Below are 26,110 nucleotides of genomic sequence, written 5' to 3'. Positions count from 1 at the left end.
TCTCCTGCACACATAAAATGTCCAACTTCCTCTTCATGTCTGCCAACTCTCTTCCCCTCCCAGTCATGCTTCCAACATCCTCTCCACCTGCTGGGCTCGCTTCATTAACCACACCCGCCCTTGATGCGGTAGCCCTCGTCCACTTCTCACAGCTGTAGGGTGATGTGGCTGTGCATCACTTAAGGGGTACGTCCTAGCCCTTATATCATTTTCTCTTTGACTCATATCATAACTAGAACTGGCAGTGAAGTTTTACGACTGGATGCCCTTCCTGACATCAACCCTCGCCATTTATCCGGAATTGGGACCGGCACCTATTGAGGCTAGCTTGCCTCCTTCGGTGGCTGCATAAGACGAAATGACTTATCAAGATAGGAAAGATTCATCTCTAGCCCTTGAATACTCTAATAGCATCAGGGGGAAGGAGCAAGGAGAGGAGAAAGAAGCAAAGAAAGAAGGGGAGGGACCAGTCTACAGAATAATATAACAGATGTATATTATATGAAGTAAGGCATGGTCCAGCATCTGGTACCTCGGGTTTGCCATGGCCGTACTCACTAAAGTGAGCCCTTGAAGTGCTGAACATAATGCTTCCAGCATTTAAACCAATGTACTTCAACTGGGTCTGCAAGCTACTAAGTCACAAATGTTCTCCAGTCACCTAAAAATAGCAGGTCCTCTAGAAAATTAAACTGCAACCATTACTTACTTAGTGATGTAGTTTTACACATTTCTTTACACACTCGCATTTATATATGTATATTTATTTAATTTTCATACCAGTGATCAGTAAGGTGAACTGTAATGTAGCTACAGTAACGTCGCTTTGTATGTGTATGTACTCTAGATGATCTTAATATGAAGTTTGAAAGGTCAAGTAACAATTTTATTTTAAATTAAAGTGACTACTCCAGAACTGCAGTTGTCCCCCATGTTTTGGCCATAATGAATGTTAATCACCAATGAAGGAAAGGATAATACTGGGAATGGAGGACAGTGATGAGTCTTAAGTAACATGGATAATCCTATTTTATACAGCTTGTGTTAACTATTTCACAACATGCATACTGTGAAGATCTGTATATGGTAATATTAACGGTAAAAATTAAAAGATTTCATAGAGAGAGTTATTCCTCCTCCACAAATCATATGAATAACCAAGTTTACTTATTATATACAGTTTTTATTCAAGCTCCTGCTGAGATCCCTTCATCTTTAATTTCTCACATAATTTGGTGAAAAATTTTGATTTAAACAGTTTTGGTCAGCCAAAATTAATCATAATCAGCACACTACATATCTTGCCAGCCTTGTTGGCTGACTAGATAGCATTTCTACCAATCAACAGACTGTTGGTTCAAATCCCACCATGGGAATGGATGTTTGTGAATGTCTTTAGGTGGTAGATGAATTTTATCATCCAGTATTAGACCTTCACCATGCTTACTGGAGAACTGAAAAGGCATGGGAAAAAAGTTCCCTATTTGGTCTCTAAAGCAGGGTTTTCAGTTATATAATCCTTTAAATCCATAAACAATACTAATGTACCACAGGTTTATAAATTTTCACTAGCATTCACAAAAATTGTACAAAATGTTCTTAATTAAAGCCTGGGTTACTTTCTGTGCTCTCTGAGTAGTGGGAAGAAAACCAGTAAAAGAGGAAGGAAGGATGAGTTATTAATCTGATTTACTGGTTTGCCCTATTGTTAAACAGAGTTAAATTTTAAGGAAGGACACTGTGTTATCTTCCCACATGTGGGAATGAGGTTCCTTAGACAATTGTTCAGGTGACAAATAAACCTAGGGCATAAAGAAAGCTTAGTTTTTTGGAGTATTGATGTGACTATAGTTGTGATATGTTTAGTTACTGTTATTCCAGTAAGATAAAATTAAATTAAATATTAGAATCCAAGTAACAGAGTAAAATTAGATGTAGTTAAAATAGAAATTAGTTTTCTTGGTGCTTCACCCTACAGAACAACAAGTATAGATGGAGTTAGTTTTTGCTTTTAATAAAAGGTACAATAAACAGTATACTAGATATTAAATAACATAAAAAATAAAGAACATGATGAATAAGAAGAAATTGCAAGAATGAGACAAAAATAAAACAAATCATAAAAACAATGACTCAAAAATTAATGAGTTGAGAAATATGGAAGAAGTTTAAGGAATGGTTAATGTTCTTGTGCATTTATGCATTAGAGGGTTCCTCAAATGAGAAAGTATACACTGTATTATTATTAAAAAAAATATCAGGGATTTGTAATCAACAAAAGTAGATCACCAATATAAATTGGGGGGGGGGGGGAAAGGATAACAAAAGGAAAAGAGCCTTGAACTACCCTGGAATAAATGATTAAACTTCAAAAATATTTTACATCATAGGCAACCAGTTGCTTGATGTTCAACCAGGTGTTCTGAGTTTGTTTTAAAGGTCCATCATCAAGCAACTAAACATATTTGGTAATTTTATAAATAATCATTAAGATGATAAGTAAACATAGCCAATACAGCTCTCTCCCCCCCTCATTAGAACTTTGGTCTGAGTTTAATTCTGACTGAAGCAATAAATACAAAATCATTTATTACCTGTTAATTGTGAAAGTACTGCAATCAGTCTGCCTGTTTTACAAGATGAAAAATCTCCATGTGAAACCAGCTAACTTGCCTCCATAAATGTTCCTTGCATCTTAGATAGATTAAAACTTAAATCTGTCTAACTAATGAGTATATATCATATTCACTTCATAAATGCACCATGGAGGTACTGTTTTTAAAGCAAGAGGTTTACAATAGCCATAAATGTCAAGTGAAACCACCCATTAAGACAGCCTGTTCCATCCCTAAGACTTACCGGAACCAGCTAACTCATTTTCATAAATGCTCCTTGCCTCTTAGATGGATTAGAACTTAAAATTTTCTACCTAATGAATAAATGTCATATTCACCTCTTAAATGCACCATGGAGGTGCTGTTTTTAGAGCAACAGGTTTACAACAGCCAACCATAAATGTTAAGTGAAACTACCCACTGAGAGCCTGTTCCATTCCCAAGACCTACTGGAACCACTGGCTTTCACCATGGCAACATCTCTCTCTCTGACATAACTTGTTCAGGACTTGTATTTCCCTTCAACCTTATAGTTGGTGAGGTAGTAACATGCTACTGTACTAGGGAGATTATTATGAAGCAAGGTGGTTTCCCGTTGCCTTCCTTGCTGTACCATAAGTATTTATGACTGTAGCTGTGTGTGTTCACAGGACTGGCTTGCATGATTTGAGGAATGAAAAACCTGAGTTATCGAGAGGAAAAAAAACCTTCACCTCTGTATGAGACCGGCTAACTCACCTTTAGTCGAAAGAGACTAGATATTCTTCACATCATAGATGTGAATTGAACCCAGGTCTTTCTGAACAAAGGGCATCATCTATACCAACTGAGCTACGGAGGCTCTCAAGTCTGATTAAAGGTTAAAAATAAAGGAATCATTTGGTGGTATATGCAGTTTACTATAGGGAATTTTTAAATCTTATCAAAAAGTACTCAGAAAAGAGGTTCAAAATGGTATTATTATTTGGTTTAGGACATTTTCTAAAAATAAGCACAAATACACTAAAACGATCTGTCATCATATTGCAAATTGAGAATATAATAATTTCCAAAATTTTTCTTCATGAAATCATAGGATTGACTCTAACTTACGCTTTATGTCCTTTAAAAATTCTTAGGAGGGTCCTTGTATTAGCATCATAGAGATATATAAACCCATCATCACTTCCAGCAACTAATAACCTTCCATCAGTGCGAAAAGTTCCTCCATATGCTGTTTTTCGGAATCGAGTAAAGCTCCTGATAACTTTATTTGTTACAGGACTGTAAATTTGCACCTAAAAGAAATGCAAGCTTTATCCAATTATTTTAATATCATCTATTACAAAGTAAAATGCATCATTCCTCTAAATAATAAAATGCACTTCCCACAACTAGTTTTTATATTATATAATAACAAATAGTATATATGTATTTAGTTTTCCAAACATCATGTGATAAATGATTAAAATATAGGATTCCTGGTTGGTTAAAGGTCAATGGGCAGGAGTATCATTTCCCATTGCTTCCATTTACACACACAACTTCCTCCATGATGTTCTTCTTCTTTAACAGAGAAATAAATTAACACTTTTTGTTATCGTCTATGCTCTCCACGAGTTTTTCTAATAAAATAAAAGTGGGCTTCCACACATACTGCATAAATTTAAGTTTATACTTTCAGATAAATTTGTGATTATTTTACTAAATTATACTAAATTACTCAAAGGCATGTCGAATGCACTGCAGCAAGTTGACCATTACGTGCATGGGAACAAATCTGACGGTAACACATTAGGAGCCCCAAACAGCCAGCATATAATCCTACTTCCACTTGCCCTGCCAGACTGTGTCCACATCGAATCCAGTTATATGGAAGTATGCAAGGAGTACTATTGAGGTATAGTCAGAAGAAGGTATTCTCAGGGAAGGAGACATGCTATGCTATCAGGAAAAATTTCACATCCACGTTACAACATTCATAGCAAAGAATTTATGGAGACACAACACACATGTTGGAATAATTATAATTACTTTACTTAACATTAAGAAAGTAACACTCAATGCTTCAACCTCTGTATTGAGGTCATCATCAGGAAAATATACATATGTACAGAATTCCATCAATTAAATTTACAGGAAGAAGATGTTTGTAAAAGCAAAAGACTGAAGAGGTTCTCAAAGATGATCACCTAGAAAAGATACTTCAAGCACCATTAGCACCTAGAGAGAAGGTTCCAACAGTCATTTTGTGCGATAACAGCAAATGGAAGTTGGTCATATCAATCTTCAAGAACCAAAATATTGCCTACTCATGGGCAAAAAAATTCAGTCCACTAGAATTGGCAATTACCATCAACAAACTAAATTGATGGATAATCTTACCTTACAATATTATACATTCTCCCTCAGTAGTGAAAGAAACCTGAAGGTTGTACTTACAGGAATCACTAAGGGTATCACCTCAGAAAATATTGCAACAGATCTTATCGGTGATCACAGTTTGCCTCCAATTAAGGTGAGTCAAATGCACTGAGTTGACAAGATTGATGCCACTTGTGTTAGTGGAGATCCACAGCACTCAGAAACAAACACATCAATGAGTTAACTTTGATCTGCAGTCTCAGAATTACCCCAGATCATCAGAACAATGCCATAGATGCCAAAAATTTGGTCATGCCCAGAAGCTATGTAAGGCTAACTACAGCTGTTTGAAATGTGGTGAAAATCACCCAACTAATTCTTGTGCCAAGTGAGAACCATACCTGCCAAATGTGCCAATTGCAATGGCCCTCATCCTGCAAATCACAGAGGATGTAGTTTGTATCCAAAAAACCGAATGACAGTGACAAATACTCAGACTCCCTCCCAACCTTCCATGTAAGTAAAAGAAGCTGAACACCCTCTAACTCAAACTCTAAAAACCAGGAAGGAAAACTACAACTTAAAAAACGTATGCCAATGCAGCACATTCCAAGAAATTGACACGCCACGAACAAATAAATTCCAACCTGATTGTCATAACTGCTTCACTAGCTACCATCCATGCTACGAGACTTTAGTAAATCTGGCCCTTCACTGACCTCTACAAAAAGATTCCTATAAGAGAGACACTCCATTCTAACTGCACTTAGCAATGGCCTCTCCAACAAAATTATTGAACTGCAAGAATTTGCAGTAAGATACAACCCAGATGTAATTCTAATCAGTGAAACCATTTACTGCCAGCAATCAATCTGAAATTAAGAGGATTCTTGATGTACAGAAATGATAAGACTTGATTTCAAAGGTGGTAGCACTACCATTTATATTAAAAACTACCTTAAGCACAATGCCATAACCAACCATAAACTTAGAGATTACAGGCATTGAAGTTTACACCAATAATGCTGGTAAACTTAAAATCTATGCCACCTGCAACTCACATAGCAAAACTCTACTGATGACAGATCTACATACCATTCTAGGCATTAAAGACTCCAGCATCTTTGCCAGGGATTTAAATGCCAACACTCAGCTTGGAACAGGAAAACGACTAATAAAAATGGTCATATACTGAACAATTATATGGGGTCTAACTACATTGCATTGGCCAGTCCCACAGAGCCTACTTCATGGTCCTCTTGCAGTTCAGATGTTTTAGATATTGCTATCCTATGGAACATCAGATACCAATATCAGCTACAAATAATGAATGAGCTGTCTTCAGATCACAACCCTATCTTACTCAAATTAGCCAATCAGGGACAAATCCCCCCCCTCATTCCTTCATAGCTTGGGAAAAATATCCAAAGTAATCTCAGAACACATTAGTCCAGTGCCTACTATACATTGAAGAGATAAACGTTGCAATAGCCAACTACACAAAAATCAAATTAACAAAGCATTAGCAAGGATGAAATTATAAATTTAATTAAAAAAAAGAACAAAGCCAGGAAATGATATCACAACACACGTACTTCACAGGATTGAAATGTTGGGAAAACAATGGGAAAATAAGTTAACATCTCTTAGTCCTGAAGACCATTGAATTTAGAAATTTTTGACTTTCCAAAACAAACATAAATCTCTCCCCGCTTATGCAGTCTGAGCACGGTATAGCATACACAGATGCTGAGAAAGCCGAAGCTATAATTAACATATACTGTCTAGAAAACACTGCAGTCCAACATATGAAAACATAAATATCAACCTAGTTTAAAAACTTCATCAACATGCTAGATACACCTTAAAAACAACTAACAACAAATTAGAACTGATCAACCCTACTCTTTCTGTCAGAAAATATTAACACCGTTTAACATCTCAACAACAAAAAAGCACCAGGTCCAGACAGCATCACAAAAAAACATCAAATTACTTCCACGCGAAGCTATAATGCATCTTGTCAACATCATAAACACAATTCTAAGATTACAGTATTTCCCTCCGACCTGGCAAATTGTGGACATTATACCAATTCACAAGCCTAGTAAAGATCCACAGTTACCCCAAAACTATCAACCCATCAGCCTACTATCCAATCGAGGAAAATTTGCCAAAAAAAAGTCATTCTCTCCAGACTGCAAGAATCAATAAACAAATTATACATTATACCAAACAAACAATTCAGCTTTCATCAAAACCATAGTACCATCCAGCAAATCCATCGACTTGTAGAATATATTATTACAGGATTCAACTGGAAACAACACTGGTGCTGTATTCCTGGACACTGCAAAGGCTTTTGATAAAATCTGGCACTATGGTCTCCTATACAAACTCATTAGAGCAAACATATCAATGAATATGATATGTCTAATCAAATCACACCTTACCGATAGAAAAATGCACGTCAAGATTAGTGGCGCAAACTCTAACCCATGCAAAATTCTAGCTGAAGTTACACAAGGCTCTTTTTATTTTCAGTCTGCATGTCAGATATCCCACAGAATCCTATGGCATCCATGACAACTTTATATGCAGACGATACAGCAGCATTAACAAGATCTCTCAGTCCTTACCTTGTAAACAAGAAACTTCAAGACGGTATCTCTATAGTAGTAAAATGGTTCTAAGATTGGAAACTCCAAGTAAACCATCAAAAAAAGCACAGCTCTTCATTAGAAGGCCAGCTTCTCACAAAGAGGATATTCAACTATTTAATGCTAAAATCCCATGGCAAGCAGAAACTAAATATCTCAAGATACAAGTAGATAAAGGACTGCGATTCAATAGTCACACCAGGATCAACATCAAAAATGTTTGATCAGTTGATTTGGATGTGTGGCCTCATTTCAAAAGAACTGCTCAAAAGTATCCAAAGCTATCACTCACCTTTATCCCATGATTAATTGATGCAGCAAATTAAATACAAAAAACAAACTATTACTTTACCAGATGGTGATTTGACCCATAATTATCTATGGCTCGCCAGCTTAAAGCCATACTTTCAAATCCAACAAACTAAGATTACAGTGAGTGCAAAACAACATCATAAACTTTACTGCTAGAGAAAACTGTTGAGCAGTTCTTTTGAAATGAGGCCACACATCCAAATCAACTGATCAAACAAGCCACAGATTACAATGAATATGACCACCAAGCATAAAAGACCTAAAGCCATTTTACTATTAAATGACTGTACTTAATCCCACAGGGCGAGCTTAATGCTCAAACTATCCTTAACAATGCATTTCTCTCTCTCCCTTTCTCTCTCTAATCAGACAGCAGTAATATAAAAAGTGGTTAGCTTCACCCTTTATAACAGTACTGGTGAACATAATATCACGGAGATCTGATCTGTGCTGAGATCTAGAGGTGACTTATTCAGATCTTTCTTTCCTATCTAGTGATTTTGGGTTTGAGGTTTCTTCGGAGGTAAGCACCAGCTAGTTACTAGATTTATTCTATTTCTCTCTTCTTTTCTCTTTTTTCTATATCATCTTTTAACTTAGAATTTAGGATTGCTCTACAAACTTTAAATGGGTGATCCCCAGTGGGAAAGCCTAGAGTTTGAGCAGGCATTTGCACAATTCAGTAGTTTTGTGACTTCTTGCAAACAAAATGGTCCAATCAACTCCAGGTTGAGCTTGAGAAGCTAACAACCACTCTGATCATCAACTGACCAGAGTCCTAGACTCTGTATTCACAATCTGGCTTATATTTATTGCAATAGGAAAAACTGAATCACAATGCCAAACTGAATGCAGCAAACCTACAGTTATAGCAAACTACTCTGAGCAAAATGTTAATCGAGTTTAACAAAGCAAATGCCCTTAAAAAAAACAGAAACCCCCTAAAAATCACGCAAACTCTGACCAACTTCTAGATGAGATTAAAAACCTGATCTGTAAAAAGAACAGAGTCAGGCAACAATACCACAGAACACTGGCCACACAACTCTAACAAGTGCTCAATAGGGCTACAAAGGAAGTCCAATATGCACTTAAAAACTATCGAAATCAATAGTGGGAGACAAAACTGTAGTCCTTAAACACAGAGGACCAGCTCTATGCATGGACCGTAAATCTTTCCTACCAATCCAATGCATACCTGTTCTGGTTTACCATGATGTACACAAATCTGAAGCCTTTGCCGAAAGCACAGAGAAGCAGTGTAGTCCAAATGGATCTAGGCTTCATCAGTAAAGTATACAACTGGGTATGCTATATGCTAAAACACAGAGTACATAAACTCCATCCAACTCACATCACCTACTGAGATATGTGAAATCACCAAACTTCAGAATAGGAAAGCAGCACCAGGCCCAGATGAGATTTCTAACAAATCATCAAATGCCTGTGACATAAAGTCATAATGCACATTGTTGCTATCATAAATGCGGTATTAAGATATCGCTACTTTCCTGCACAATGGAAAGTAGCAGATGTAATTTTAACCTCCCTACCGGCAATGTGGATGAAATAGAGAGCCCAAATTACACTTCTTATCCATGTTATTCAATAGGTGTTACAGAATCATATCCAGATTTAGCTGGACATCTATAGACATCATGGCTGGTTGGAGTGTTAATCCCAACACCAAGAAAAGTAGTACACCATCCCCAAAAGTACTGCCCAATTAGCCTACTTTCCTCCCTAGGAAAAATAGAGGTAACACTAATCAGACTTCAGAAAGTCACTAAAGAATTAAATCTCATCCCTGTGAGCAATTTGGATTCTGAGAGACCCGCTCCACAGAACAGCAAGTTCTCAGAGTCATGGAAAACATCGACCTAGGGTTCAACTGGAAGCAGCACACAGGAACAATCCCATCTGGACATTGCCAAAGCATTCGACAAAATTTGGTACAATGGGCTTATTTTCAAAGTCTAGCAGGCCAAGTTTCCACTGAGACTGGTCAAACTTACTAAATCATACTTTGGCAATTGCAAAATCCAAGTGAAGCTGCAGGAAATTAAATCATCTGAATGCAACATCATTGAAGGCATTCCCCAGGGCTCTCTGTTATCACCTCTGCTCTTTGCTATCTATGTGAATGACATCCCACTCCCTGTTGCCACTACAATAGCCCTATACACAGACGATACTGCAGTAATGGTCCACTCCTTGCAAACTAGACTGGCAACCAACCAACAAACTGCAAAACATACTCTCAGTATGTTCAAAAATGGTTCAAAAATTGATGAATTTATGTTAATTCAGACAAGAGCACTGCAGTACTATTCACATGAAAATGATTTTATCATTTTCATTAGGCGAATTTTATCATTACGCGAACATAGGCAATCGCCTAGGGGCGTTACGTTAGCTTTGGGACAAGATTTCGCCACATAGTTCGGGGAAAAAATATATAGAGACAGTGTACAGGCATGCCTAAATTTTCTTTGCCTAGGGGCATCACATACTCTCGGACTGGCCCTGACAGAGGGTGGAATTGTCATGCTTGGCATCCCCATTCCATGGCAACCAGTAGCCAAATACTTAAGGATGGAACTAAATAAAGGGCTTCGCTTTACAACAACGCTTATTGATCACGTCTGCTCAAAAGCAAATAGGGCTGCTATACTCGTTACTGAATCATTGCAGCAGGCTAAGCACAAAACTCACGCTGCTGCTACACAAGATGATCAAGGCAGTCATGATGTACGGCTCCCCCACTTGGAGTCACACAACAGAATCAAATGTTAGCAAACTACAGACAAGCTAAAACAAATGCTTACGAATAGCATTTAATGCACCACTATGGTTCATGGTTCTGAACCATGTACCACTATGGTTCATGGTTCAGAAGAAGGGGTGCTTAAGGGTCAAAGCTGTATAACTGAGAGGAGACCTCCACATAGCCTTTAAAGGAATGCGGAGAACCAACCAGGGATTCTGACCTAATGTCCAATCCTTACCTTCTTGTGGTGCACCTTTCCTATCTACCTGGATACTGAACGAACAAGGATGGGCTGGCAATTTGGGATTCAGCTGACCAAACTGTATTCTTATTGACTTAAACCAATATACAAAATGATGGTACAACATGACAAAATTTCATGCCGGCTGGGGCGTCAGCTGGTTAAACAAGGACCCCCATTGTTTTCGTCAGGAAACCAGGGCGAACAGCGAAAAGTCAGCTACTGGAACAAAGCTTAAAGCGCACCCCCAACTCAACATCACGAGAGTTAAAGATCAGTACTATCAACATAAGAAGCCTGAATGGCAAAGAATTGGAACTAGCTGAGGAATTAGATAAGTACCAGATCGACATAATAGGGGTGACTGAAACAAAACAGACAAAAACTGGAGAGATCTTTCTGAGCAATAAATACAAAATGTTATATTCAGGCAATGACAATCAAGGAAAAGAAGGGGTAGCCATAGTATTCAACACTAAATACGAGGCTAATCTTCTTGAATGGCAGGCAGTCTCAAGTAGAGTGATGTGGGCAATTATCAGAATGGGGAACTGGACAATGAGACTTATTTGTGCCTATGGTCCCACAGAAGGCTCTACTAAGGTAGAAATGTTTTGAGGCTCTAGAGCACATATGGGCAACCCCCGGCCTGGATTCGGCCCTAATCTATTTCAGCGAAGTTTGTCTGATTCATGAGGGGAGAAAACATGGTGGGTTCTACTAACTCACATTAAACTGACGTCATATGACTTGCACAAAACACACTATGTTTTCTCCAACCAAGGTCTCTTTCTCACTTTGACTAGCAGCATGTGTAAAGGTGTTACGTGTCAGTTCGGTACTTGCATTGGTGTTGTGCTTTGTTCGGTGACTGCATTGATGTTGTGTTCTGTTCAGTGCCTGCGTTGATGTTGTGTTCTGTTCAGTGCCTGCAGTGTAGAAGACAGTTTTGTTCGACAGTTCTGAATATCGCTTATAAATTTGGGACAATGTCAGGAGTTATTGCAAAAAAAAAAAAGAAAAGTAGATGCAGAGAATCGTCAATTTCAAGACAACTGGATGGAGGATTATTATTTTATTCTGAATAAAGGTTTGCCTGTATGTTTGCTGTGCAATGAACCTGTATCCGTCAACAAAGAATACAACTTGAAGAGACACTTTACTTCTAGACATGCAGATCACCCAAAAATTGATGGACAGCTATGAAAAGATGAAATACAGAAGTTGAAAAAGAACTTAGATACCCAGCAGCAAGTGTTCAACAAGCAAAGAACGCAGCACCACAGCATTGCCAAAGCCAGCTTTGTGGTAAGCGAAAAAAATCGCTAAGCTTTCTAAGTCATTTGGTGAAGGAGAATTTATCAAAGAATGTCTGCTGGATGTTGCAAATATAACATGTCCTGAAAAGAAAAAAGACTTCAAGAATATTCGTTTGTCGAGATGTACTATTGTCCGACGGATAGAAATTACAGCTGATGATATCAAAAAAAGTTTAAAAGAGAAGATTGCTAGACTGGAAGCATTTTCAATTGCTTTGGATGGCAGCACCGATGCCTCCAATACAGAACAACTAGCAATATTTATTCGAGGAGTTGATGGGGATTTTAACATCACAGAAGAATTATTGGCACTTCGGCCATTAAAAGGAACAACTACCAGTGAAGATATATTTGAACCAGTCAACACGGTCTTTGAGAGATTTGGGCTTAAATAGAGTTCACTATCTGGCATATGCACTGATGGAGCTCCTGCAATGCTTGGTGCACAGAAGGGATTTATTGGAATAGTTCATGAAAGAGCAATAGAATTACAGATCCATCCGGAAAATTTAACAAATTTTCACTGCATTATCCACCAACAAAATATGTGTACAAAATCGATTAAATTCACAAGTGTTATGGAAGTTGTAGTAGCCAATATTAACTTTATTAAGTCATGTGCACTTAATCACCGCCAATTTAAGGAGTATTTGGCAGACCTATTTTCGAATTATGAAGATGTGTCTTATTATTGTGAAGTGAGGTGGTTCAGTAAAGGTAAAATGTTAAAACGATTTTATGATCTGAGACAAGACGTTGCAGATTTTATGGACATAAAAGGAAACACAATTAACCAAGTAAAAGATGATGAGTGGGTGTGTGATTTTGCATTCCTTGTAGACATCACCGGATACCTAAACGAACTGAATCTTAAATTGCAAAAACAAGGACAATTGGTTCATGAACTGCATGGACATGTCAAAGCTTTTTGTAATAAACTAAGATTGTTGGAAAGTCAGATAAGAGCTAAAAATTGTTATAATTTTCCTACTCTAGCAACTCATAAAAATATCCCTTATAATTATTATAGAGATGAACTGAAGGCACTAATAGAGCAATTTGATATTAGGTTTGCCGACTTCAAAAACAAAGACTCCACATTCACTATATTTGCTTGTCCGATGAATGCTGATGTAAATAATGTGTCAGAAAACTTACAGATGGAACTTATTGAGCTTCAGGTGGATTTAGTGCTAAAATCACAATTTAATAACATTGCTTTAACAGATTTTTATAAATTTTATTTGGTAGAAGAAAAATATACAAATTTACTCACCTTTTCAAGAAAAATCAATTGTCTTTTAGGCAGCACGTATATGTCTGAACAGTTTTTTCGAGGATGAAATACAATAAATCAAAAATTCGGACAACAATAACAGACAAAAACCTCGAAAATTCTATGCGATTATCCTTAAGTAATATTAACGTCAATATTGATAGTCTCGTAGTTGAAGTACAAGGCCAATCTTCACAATAAATTGCTATGTCATTCATTACATTATAAAATTTATGTAGAGCTTTATACCAAAGCATTATATTATAAATAAATGAAATATGAAGTAGCAACTTGTTTTAGTTCATTTAATATTAATTTATTTTATTTAATAATTGGGTCCGGCCTTTGACTCGGAGACAGAATGATAATTTGGTCCCCGAACTAGGTAAGGTTGCCCATGCCTGCTCTAGAGAAAACTACTGACACAATGAAAAAGGAAAAGTTGGTCCTTGTTGGGGATCTAAATAGCAGAGTAGGAAGTGATTGTCAGACATACAAAAATGTTTTGGGAAAATTTGGAGAAAAGAGCAAAGCTAATAATAATGGCAAATACCTGTTGCATTTCTGCTCAGGACATGGACCGGTTATTAATAACACCATGTTCCAAAATAAAAATTTGCTCAAATTCACATGGAGAGAAGAGGCATGGAATAAGAAAAGTCTCATTGACTATGTTATTGTTGATAGTGATGTTTTCTCTCTAGTGCAGAACACCAGAGTGTACAGAGGATTTGAAACTGGAAGTGATCACTATTTAGTCTTGAGCAGGATAAAATTGAATTTCATATTGAAAAGAATGAAATGTAAGAAAGTTTTAAAGTGAATAAAATTTGAGCAGCTCTCAGATGTGAACTGTTTATTAAAATACACAAAGATTATTGAAAAAAAAAATAAAAGAGTGAGAACAAGAACCAAACCCTGATTGATTCAGCCAGAGAGGCATGTGGTGAGGTCGTATGCAAGAATAGAAAAATCGGAACTCCACGGTGGACACAGGAAGTTAAAGAGGCAGTGAAGGAAAAGAAGAAAAAAATATCAAAAGTTTCTGACAAATAAGTCAGTTTGTGCTCTTAGAGAATACAGAGACAAATGTAAGAAAGTTAAACACTGTGTAAAACTAGCTAAACAAAAGTCATGGGAGGAATTTGGCAAGAACATAGAAAATAGATATCAAGAAGGTGGTAAGATATTCTGGAGGTTGTTGAAGAAGAGAAATGGAGGAAAGACTGCTGTAGGAGTTAGAGATGATAAAGGTGACAGTGGTAAAAAACATTCAACAGGCATACAGTCAGGAATACATATCCATACTTGAAGTAGAAAAAGCCATGAAAGGCTTGAAATGTGGAAAGGCAGCAGGAGTAGATGACATTCAATCAGAAATGCTAAAGTATGGTGATATAAAAGTCTTACAGTGGCTGCACTGCATAGTTCAGAAAGCCTAGATAGAGGGACGAATTTCTGATGATTCTAGTAGAGCTCTAATGGTACTCATATATCAAAAGGGAAATAAAACTGAATGTGAGAATTAAAGAGATATTTGCCAACTGAGTGTTCCGGGCAAGATTTATGCCAGTATAATTGAGAAACAGTTGAGAAGAATTGTGGAAGAAACGTTTGGTGAAGAACAAGCTGGATTCAGGCCAAATAGGGTCTTTCAGGTTCAGATCTTCACTTTACGATAATTAGTTGAGAAAGCATGGGAATATAACAAAGAGCTATGTTTAAGTTTTGTCGATCTGGAAAAGGTATATGACAAGGTGCGAAGAGAGAAACTATTTAATACTCTACAGTTATATGGTGTCAATGGGGCATAATATCAAGCAATACTTAGTCTTTATTTGAGTTGCAAGTCAGCAGTTAGAATTGAAGGAAATAGAGGAAGTTGGTTTAATGTTAAATCTGGTGTTAGACAAGGATGTACATTATCCCCTCTGTTATTATGTATATGGATCACATTATGAAGGAAAGTGGTATTAAACATGATATCAGAATTGGAGATGTTAATGTCAGCTCTTTGCTTTATGCGGACGATGTTATACTTCTAAATAAATCCGCTACAAATTTGCAAGATTCCCTGGCTAAATTGAATAACTGTTGTAACAGATATGGTATGAAGGTCAGCAATAAAAAGACAAAGACAATGAAAATAGGTATAATCGTTGAAAATGTCAAACTGTGTTTTGAATGAGGAACCTGTGGAACAAGTAAAACATTTCAGCTACTTAGGCACGATTTTTACTGAAGATGGTAAATTAAATATGGAAATAGACAACAGAATCAACAAACCTGGTATGGTAGGAAGTCAGTTAAATAAATTCATATGGAATAAGAGAGAAATTAGTCTGAACACTAAGTTAGCTGTATACAAGACAGTGTTCAAACCAGTTTTAACTTATGGATCTGAGAGCTGGGTCAGAAGTAAAACACTTGACCAAAGACTAGAGACCACAGATATGAGAGCCCTGAGAAAGATTAGAGGCATGAACAGATGGCAATATCATACTAAAAACTAAAAACGTTCTTTCCTAAATGATATTAGGAAAGAACGTGATATTGTCAGCATCCAGGAATGTGTTAGCAGAGCTTATCTCAGGTGGTATGGTCACTTGAACAGAATAGGCAAGGAAAGATTAGTAAAACAAGTGTTCTCTACAAGGTTGGCAGGAATAAGACCCAAAGGAAGACCAAGATATAGGTGGACTGATACTATACAAAGTGCTTTAGACGATAGAAATATAAGATCTGATAATATTACAGTTCTTGACAAGTAACAGACTGATTTGGAGGAAAATTGTAGACAGGAAGTTAGTAATGATGTAAATTTTGCATATAGTACTATCATATCCTGTACACCCCTTGAGGATACATGTCAGGAATTTGATGATGATGATGGCTCATAAGAAACATACAGCTTCACCGAGAAGCCGACATCCCTGAGATCAAAACTTTCTAACACAAAAAGGGCTGCAAAATTCTTTGCAAATGCTGCTATCTACCTACCCTAACCCACTAATCTTCCGAGCAGCAGACTACAGTTAACATAATGCTGCAAAACACAAACATCTCAAAACTATACTGAACAGTTAAGTTTTTTAAAACCTGCTGCTAGAAGTCCAAAATGTGCAAGATAAAGGCTCAATAATGTTCCTAGCCCATTGCAGTCTATCACCTAGTGGTACACTAAAACAAATATCTCAGGACTAACATCCAAAAAAACCATACCAAACAAGTAGGTTTGTTTATTTATTAATTTTTTTTTTAGAAAGAGGAAAGGGGAAAAAAAAAACTCAATGGTAGTCAATAGTCAACAATGGGTGAGTCAAGTGACAATAATATTAATCTCTAACACAAAAATTTAGTTGCAAATTCAAATTCAGTCAATTAAGACCACTTCAGTAGAAACCACTGTTTAAATAAAGGGTCATCCTAAAAAACTAGACAATCCTTCAGATCACTCTAACATTGATGTGGAGCATGAAGGATCTTATAACTCATTACACTACATTAAACTCGGCACTGGTTCCACCAGATGAAACCTGCAGAGGCCTCTGTTCAACCCACCACCAAGTCAAGCATCAACCTCTATAAGCCACTAGCAAGAACTGAACAGGGTGCCACATGATAAGCTGATATTTAAGTTGCAGCACATGGGTTTGGATGTCAGGTTGGTCAACTGGATTCAGGATTGGCTGTCCAATACATATCAGAGAGTTGTGTATGGTAGGGCAGTTTCGAGGAGGCAGAAAGTTATAGGTGGGGTCCCACAGGACTCAGTACTGGGACCTATGTTGTTTAACCTTTATATCAATGACATTGGCAGCGGATTGCAGGAGGAAATTCAGTTGTTTGCAGATGTGAAGCTGGGAACTGTTATTAGTAATAGTGCAGATGCGATAGCCCTGCAAGAGGATTTGAATAAACTAGACAGATGGGCAAATGAATGCGGAGTGTCAGTTTAATGCAGCAAAATACAAGGTCTTGAGGTCTTGGACACATCGATGAGACACTTTATACTCTATTGGAGGAGTTGTACTGGAGGAAGTAGGGGAGACAAGAGATCTGGGGTTGATGATTGATAGAAACCTGAAATTCAGGGAACATATTGCAAAGGTGGTGAAGGTAACACAGAGGATCCTGACCTACAGAGATGAAAGAGTTATCATTCCGTTGTATAAGACCCTGATCAGACCACACTTAGACTATTGTTCTGAGATTTGGTCCCAGAATTTGAACGGGGATAAATTAACTGTGGAAAGGGTACAGAGGCAGATAACAAAGATGGTTTCAGGACTGTACAATGTTAGTTATGAGGATCAGCTGAAGGAATGTGGACTGCAGAGTTTGGTAGATAGAAGGAGAGGTGATATGACTGAGACTTAAGTTGAGAGGCTACTGTTGAGAGGTGATTACAGAGCTGACACTGGGGAGTTCTTTTGCTTGGTTGAACAGCAGGGAGGAGTGATGACAAGGGGCCATCCTTGGAAGTTACGAAAGGAAGCTGTGAGCCAGAGGGTGAGGAGTGGTTTCTTTGCATGGAGGGTGGTTGAACCGTGGAATGCATTGCCTGATAGAGTGGTGAGAGCGAGAATGGTCAATGAATTCAAGTAAGGGTATGACAGACTTTGTGTTTCCTAGGAGGGACCTCCAGAGATGAGTCTTGATAAACTTTGTGTTTCCTAGGAAGGACCATGAGTCTTCTGACTCCATGGAGGCCTGAATAATAATAATAATATGTAAACATAGAAAAATATTTTTACTTACTCGAGATGAACATGTGACTGCAAACTGATAAGGGTCCTGTTTGACGAAATCAATATAATCTATAGGACCATAATCTTTCACAGCAACAGGAAACTAAAATAAATATAAATAAATAAAAATTAGAAAAGGATTAACAAAATAAGATGCTACAGTTCATTTATTAACAATAAGTAAAATTGTTATTTTTTATTTTTTCATTTTGCTTTATAACCTGTTAAACTAAATTCGTTTAATATATGCAACAATACTGGCAGGAGTGACCAAGTGATTAAAGTACCCATTCTCCAACCAACATTTGAATCTCATCATGGGCACGGACTTTTGTAATTAAGGTGGGAGATGAATTTCATCACCTTGAGTGAAACAACAGCCATGCTTACTGGACCTGAACTGACTTGAAAAATGCCACGTCTAGTTCTAGTCTCAAGAGTAGTGTAAACTGTGTCGCTATTACTTTTATTTTATATGGCCACCATTATTATTATTTTTATATATATTCCTTTCTTAATTCTCACTATTTCTTCTTACTACTGCATAATTAGTTTATCTACCTTTTGCACTATGAGTTTGATGCCTATGGATACTAGAAAATTTGTTTGATAAGACTGTGCCACAAGTATCTTTTAATTGGAATAAAACTCAGTAATATGGCCGGTTGACTTCTCTCTCTCTCTCTTTCTCTAACACAAATTCCTTCAGTAAAACTTTACACAAACAGTCGTGGTCTATTTGAACTTAACTATCTTACTTGGTTTCCCACTCTTAAGTTCGCATTATTTAGGAACAGTGCATTCTAAAATAAAAAATCAGGCGGCACTCTATTGACATATAATTAAAACACTTTTATTATTATAATTACAGCTATTTTGCTTGCTTCAGTTTAGGAGTACCCGTTTAAATGTCATTGGCTATTTACTCATGGATTCTTAGGGCATTATGAGTGTAGATGTAATAAAAAGTATATGTAGCCTAAGGAATAGAAAATTGCACATACCTTTTTCTGGGTGTTGTGGCTTTTCCTCAGTCTGCGATGTCAAAAACTGGTGGCGGGGGGGGGGGGGGGGGTAGGCAGTTTGGTAGAATAAGTTAGAAAAACCCGGGTTTTTTCGTAATATATAGAAACATACTTTTATATAGGGTGGGGAAAAAGTGAAAGGGTTAATTTTTTTAAAATAGGGAGGGGGAAGGGGAAAGGTGGTTGACGGGGTGTGGACCATTTCGACTATTCGTGGTCGTCATCTGAACACATTGGGAAAGTGGAAGCTATGTCAGGTCGGGTGAGTGCTTCTGCTTTAGAGGTGTTTGTGTTGTCTCCTATTGGTCAGGGTTGTGACCTCAATATTATGTTGTGAAGCTTCCAAACCTCGGAGATTATGTAGGGCCTGTGTACGTTGATGGAGTTCGCGTCACACTTTATAGCTATTGTTTCCGATATTCTGAGCATTGTTTCATTGTCTTGTCTGTCTATTATGATGGCCTCGTCTATCTGCGGGGTGTGTTTTTGTTCAAGGGCGTGAATAGCTATTTCCGTTTTTCCTGTGTTTTGTATACGATTTTTCTTTTTGATGTTGCATTTTTTAGTGTTTAAATGTTCTGGAATAGGGATGTTACAGTCACGGAAGTGTTCTTGTAGTCTTGCCCATAAAGACCTGATGGTGGAACCTGTGTAGGTGATGTCACAGTCTTTTTGGCAGGGAAATTTATAGACTACATTATGCTGTTCAAATATTTCTTTTTGTGTGTGAGGTTTGGTGGATTTTAAGAGGTTTGCTAGTTTTTGGCTTGTGGTGAATACCAGTTTGTAGTCAGTATGTTTGAAGATGTATTTATAGGCTTTGTATGTGTTTTGGGTGTATGGTAGTTTGATAATTTTTTGTGTAGGGAAGTTCGTTTTGGTACTTGGGTTGTTTTGGCGGTTTTTTGCCGTCTTATTTGCATAGTTAATCAGTTGTGTAGGATTAACTACGCAAACAAGACAGCAAAAAACCGCCAAAACAACCCAAGTACCAAAACGAACTTCCCTACACAAAAAATTATCAAACTACCATACACCCAAAACACATACAAAGCCTATAAATACATCTTCAAACATACTGACTACAAACTGGTATTCACCACTGACTACAAACTGGTATTCACCACAAGCCAAAAACTAGCAAACCTCTAAAATCCACCAAACCTCACACACAAAAAGAAATATTTGAACAGCACAATGTAGTCTATAAATTTCCCTGCCAAAAAGACTGTGACATCACCTACACAGGTTCCACCATCAGGTCTTTATGGGCAAGACTACAAGAACACTTCCGTGACTGTAACATCCCTATTCCAGAACATTTAAACACTAAAAAACGCAACATCAAAAAGAAAAATCGTATACAAAACACAGGAAAAACGGAAATAGCTATTCACGCCCTTGAACAAAAACACACCCCGCAGATAGACGAGGCCATCATAATAGACAGACAAGACAATGAAACAATGCTCAGAATATCGGAAACAATAGCTATAAAGTGTGACGCGAACTCCATCAACGTACACAGGCCCTACATAATCTCCGAGGTTTGGAAGCTTCACAACATAATATTGAGGTCACAACCCCGACCAATAGGAGACAACACAAACACCTCTAAAGCAGAAGCACTCACCCGACCTGACATAGCTTCCACTTTCCCAATGTGTTCAGATGACGACCACGAATAGTCGAAACGGTCCACACCCCATCAACCATCTTTCCCCTTCCCCCTCCCTATTTTAAAAAAATTAACCCTTTCACTTTTTCCCCACCCTATATAAAAGTATATGTTTCTATATATTACGAAAAAATCCAGGTTTTTCTAACTTATTCTACCAAACTGCCTACCCCCCCCCCCGCCCCGCCACACACACTCTGCAGTTTTCGACATTGCAGACTGAGGAAAAGCCACAACACCCAGAAAAAGGTATGTGCAATTTTCTATTCCTTAGGCTACATATACTTTTTATTACATCTACACTCATAATGCCCTAAGAATCCATGAGTAAATAGCCAATGACATTTAAACAGGGGTACTCCTAAACTGAAGCAAGCAAAATAGCTGTAATTATAATAGTTTATAAAGAGGAGTAACATGGGAGTTTTCCCAGAAATAATATACATAATTAAAACACATTTATTTACATAAAAAAACAAAATACATTAAATAAGCGATAGGGAGGTTACTCTCTCTCTTTCTACCTATCCTTATACTTTTGGTATAAAGAAACAAACTTTCCGTTTTCAATATTAAATGACTATACAATATAATTACTCTGTTACTTCTCTGCTTAAAAAAATCAAATTGCCGAGACTACTCATAAAGAGATTAGCTAGCTATGGCAAGTTATCTTACAATTTATATTCCAGTTAACAACAAATCAGAGGATTCTCTTATAGACATTTCTTATTACTATTTCTCATCAGTCCATCTATGACATATCTCTTAAATTATAAAAAGAATGTACATTAAAGGATGTAATCCTTTAACGTAAAAGGCTCTTTGTCACGACACTTTCAAAAGGTCCTGCATCAAAATCTCTATGGTTTTGCTTTCATCTCAGGCCTTAGGTTGCTTCAGGGGGCGTTTCGTCAGAATATCAGCAGGTTTTGGACTGCAATCTTCCCGGTAATCAAAAGCTCAGGCAAGAAGTTTCAGCATACAGGCTTGAAGATCACTCTGCAGCTTTTGGCTTTGGTAGAGTTCCTGCTGCACTAGGACATCCGACCAGCACTTGGCATCGGCTGTTCTCCCAATGTCGGCTGTTCGCTGTTACCGAAGAGGGCCGACTGCCTCTGGCCCTCTTTGGTAACTGGACCTCGCCTCTGCTCTCTTGGCAACTGGACCTGGACTCCCCCACACGATGTTCAGCTCAGTCCCCTTTTATTTTCACCTTCTCGGGACCTTGCACCAAGGGTTGTAAATCCCGAAGAAATTGGCAGTTCTCCTTGATCTTTTTGTTAAGGCCGACCCATTCTTTTATCTCCTCCGTGCACTCTTTTTCCCTTGTCTTGTCAGGCAGTGGAAACTTCTCTGAAATCAGCAGATCTCTTTGATACTAACGTTGAAGATGTTCATGCGCAGCTCGCAAACAACTTTCTTACACACTTAATCGTAAACAACTTTCTTGTGCTCTTATACATAGCTATTATACAAAGCTTCCGATGGCAAAGCATTGCCTTTGTTTTTGACATTCTAGAAACTTTAGTTAAAACAGTAAATACAACCAATTCCCATAGAGTTATTTACAAAAATCTTTAACATAAAATACATAGATAGACAACAAGGTTAGTTTTGTAACAGTTCTGATGAGACTTGACCTCTGTAAAAATCGATGTAAAGCACTTTGGTATTTTTAAGCTACATCGAGTTTTACAGTAGAATTTCTGGACTATGTAAAAATGAAATCAACAAACCAAACAAACAAAATATATATATATATGTATATAATGATTAAAAAAAATTATTTTGCCCATTCATACTAATGTAATATAGGTTTATGACATATCATGTGTGGGGGAAGCCATCTTCATGGCTTCCCCCACACATGATATGTCATAAACATATCATGTGTGGGGGAATATACAGGAGATTAAAAAAATAATAAATATTAATGTGTGTTTATTCACAATATAAAAGCGGCAATTAAGCTGAAATAAAAAGAGAAATACCATATTATGAGATTGATGAAATTAAGAATGCTTTAGACCAGGGGTGGGGAACCTTTTTTCTGCCAAGGGCCATTTGGATATTTCATTCATGGGCATAACATCATTCGTGGGCCATGCAAAATTATCAAATTAAAAATTAGCCTGCTATATTTGGTCAAACAGTTAATTAACTCACCTCTAACGTGATGGCTGGAACTGCTTCTCTTCGGTGAGGCATGTGATGTTAGCTGGCATTGATGATGTTGCTACTCGCAACTGCTTTTCCAGGTTTGCATCAGTCAGCCTAGAGCGCAGCCGACTCTTTGCGATGGTAAGTTTTGAAAAGAAATGCTCGCAGCAGTAAGTTGTTCCATTCACAGATGGATATTTCAATGCATGTCTCCTCAAAGTGGGAAATTCATCACTGCTTATGTAATGTTAATAGAACTGAAGCAGTGGGAGGTTGTTGTACCTAGCTTTCAGCTCATCATCGCTTTGCAGCTAATGATTTCGTGTTGTAGGTTATCAGGCACATCAGTTGGTTCCACATTGAACAGTGTAGCAAAGATGCTCAATTCCATTTGTTTACTTTTCACGTTCTTGAATTTTTCATTAAATGCCTCAATTAGTTTCGCACATTCACCAGCATATTCAAGTGTCATAGAAGGCTTTTGTCCTTCCAGAGTGGGGAAATGCACCATGTTATATCTTTCGAGTTACACTTTCCAAGGCCTTCATTTAGCTTCAAATGATTTCATGTTTGAAAGCAGGGAGCTGAGAAACTGGTTGGGGCCCTGCAGCTTGATAATCAGCTCTGAGAGGTACTTGGTAATGTCTACCATGAATGCGAGATCACACAGCCACTTGCTATCATTGAGTTCCCTGACAGGTTTTCCCTTCATTTCCATGAACTGCTTGACTTCATCCCGCAGTTCGTAAAACCTCATGAGCATGTTCCCGCGACTCAGTCACCACAATTCACAGTGATAAACAAGATCACCGTACTCAGACTCAAGATCATTCAGTAACTCCATAAACTGGCAGCTGTTAAACCCTCTGCTTTTGACAAAATTTATGCATCACACTACTGTTGACATCGCATTATTGAGTCGCAACAACTGTGCACAGAGACTTTCTTGGTGTATGATGCAGTGGCATATAATTAAATCACTTGGATCAAGACTGAGACGATTCAGTTCTTTTTTGACAAATGCAATTAACCATTTTTGCAAGCCGACCATGGCTGGAGTTCCATCTGTAGTAAGGCCACTTAACTTTTCAAATGTTAGCTAAAGTTTTTTCATTGATAAAACAAGTCTCTCAAACAAGTCCTCAGTCAGAGAGAAAAACTGGAAATCTCCTGCAGAATCTTTCAACGTTTTTTCAATATCTTGTGCTAAGTCAGTAATCCGATCTGAGATGGTTCTCCGAGACAAACTAATACTCTGAAACAATTTTACTTTGTCTGGTGCTAACAACTCCGCAGCAGCCACCATGCAATCGTTCACAAACTCTCCCTCTACACAAGGCCTCAGCTTCTTTGCGATTAACTCACTCACTACATAACTCATCTGAATAATGTTGTCTCTGTCACAATGAAGCCTAGTGAAAGCAGCATGTTGTGATTCCAAACTCTGCAGAAGAGCATTAATTTTATCCAGATGCATTTGGCCTCCCAATTGAGTTTAGCATGTTTTGAGCTGTAATGACATTCCAGATTGGCTTTTTTTTTCATTACTGCTAATGCATCGCCACAAACTAAGCACACAAATTTGACTTCAACAAAAAAATAATCATTTGTCCATTTCTCTTGGTAAGATCGACACTCTGCATCAACTTTTCTTTGTAGTCACCATTTGTAGGATGTCACCCCACTTAGGTTTTAATAACTATCCAGTGTGTGTGTGTGTGTCGCCAGTGATGCGATTATTTTGCTTTGATTGCTGTTCTAATCTTGCATCTTGGATTTGGAACATACTCAACATTCGTACCATCGACTCTCGAGGTCTTTGAGCCGTAATGACGCTCCAGATTGGCTTTTTTCATTACTGCTAATGCATCGGCACAAACTAGGCACACAGGTTTGCCTTTAACTTCAACAAAAAAATCATCATTTGTCCATTTCTCTTGGTAAGATTGACACTCTGCAACTTTTCTTTTCTTTGTAGTAGCCATTTGTAGGATGTCACCCCACTTAGGTTTTAATAACTATCCAGTGTGTGTGTGTGTGTGTGTGTGTGTGTGTCGCCAGTGATGCGATTATTTTGCTTTGATTGCTGTTCTAATCTTGCATCTTGGATTTGGAACATATTCAACATTCGTACCATCGACTCTCGAGGTCTTTGAGCCATAATGACGCTCCAGATTGGCTTTTTTCATTACTGCTAATGCATCGGCACAAACTAGGCACACAGGTTTGCCTTTGACTTCAACAAAAAAATCATCATTTGTCCATTTCTCTTGGTAAGATTGACACTCTGCAACTTTTCTTTTCTTTGTAGTAGCCATTTGTAGGATGTCACACCAGCGATGAGATTATTTTGCTTTGATCGCTGTTCTAATCCTGCATCTTGGATTTGGAACATATCCAAAGTTCATACCATCGACTCTCAAGGTCTTTGAGCTGTAATGACGCTCGTACCAGCGATTCTCGAGGTCTTCTCGTCAGCTGCCATGGCAGCCAACAAGAAGTATACTTGAAAATAAGGGGATAAACATCCTTTGTTGTTTTATGGCCAGTAAGCGAAACTAAAGATCGATAACTACGATCTATAAGTTTCATGCCGAAAAACTATCGGCGAAGGCAATTCGAAGTAAAGGTGGAGCAAGCTCCCTCACTGTTCTTGATATTTTCTCATAATGTAAAACACAGCTCCTAGGAGATGTAATACTGTCATTACATTATGAGGAAAGGTCACTACCCAGACCGGTTTCAACCTTTTTTGAGGTCTCATCAGTGAGTAAGTACACCTGGAAGATATCAAAGCTTAGTGAAAAGAACTTACATACCTTTACTATACAAATGCCATAAAGGTGTAATTATATTTTAGTTAAGATAAAAAGCCAAATGGCTAGTTTTCTGGCACCTTAATATAGAAAATAAGGGGATAAACATCCTTTGTTGTTTTATAGCCAGTAAGCGAAACT

The 26,110-nt window shown here is 37.6% G+C and overlaps 1 protein-coding gene across 1 annotated transcript in view; it reads right to left on the bottom strand.

Moving 5' to 3' along the window:
* LOC150099828 (U3 small nucleolar RNA-associated protein 15 homolog) overlaps nt 1–26,110 on the bottom strand; it is a 191,377-nt gene that overhangs the window by 154,766 nt on the left and 10,501 nt on the right. Inside the window, exons 2-3 of the mRNA XM_090404114.1 lie at nt 18,298–18,390; nt 3,708–3,892 (exon numbers count right to left, since the gene is read on the bottom strand). Coding sequence (XP_090260240.1) covers nt 3,708–3,892; nt 18,298–18,390 — 278 coding nt within the window. The remainder of the gene's footprint in view (nt 1–3,707; nt 3,893–18,297; nt 18,391–26,110) is intronic.

The sequence above is a fragment of the Typopeltis vanoorti genome, chromosome 14 (assembly GCF_054136105.1).
Source record: "Typopeltis vanoorti isolate ZY-2024b chromosome 14, IOZ_Tvanoo_1.0, whole genome shotgun sequence".
Taxonomy (NCBI): domain Eukaryota; kingdom Metazoa; phylum Arthropoda; class Arachnida; order Uropygi; family Thelyphonidae; genus Typopeltis; species Typopeltis vanoorti.
Note: the sequence above shows the minus strand (reverse complement) of the source record. Positions and strands in the feature narration are given on the sequence as shown.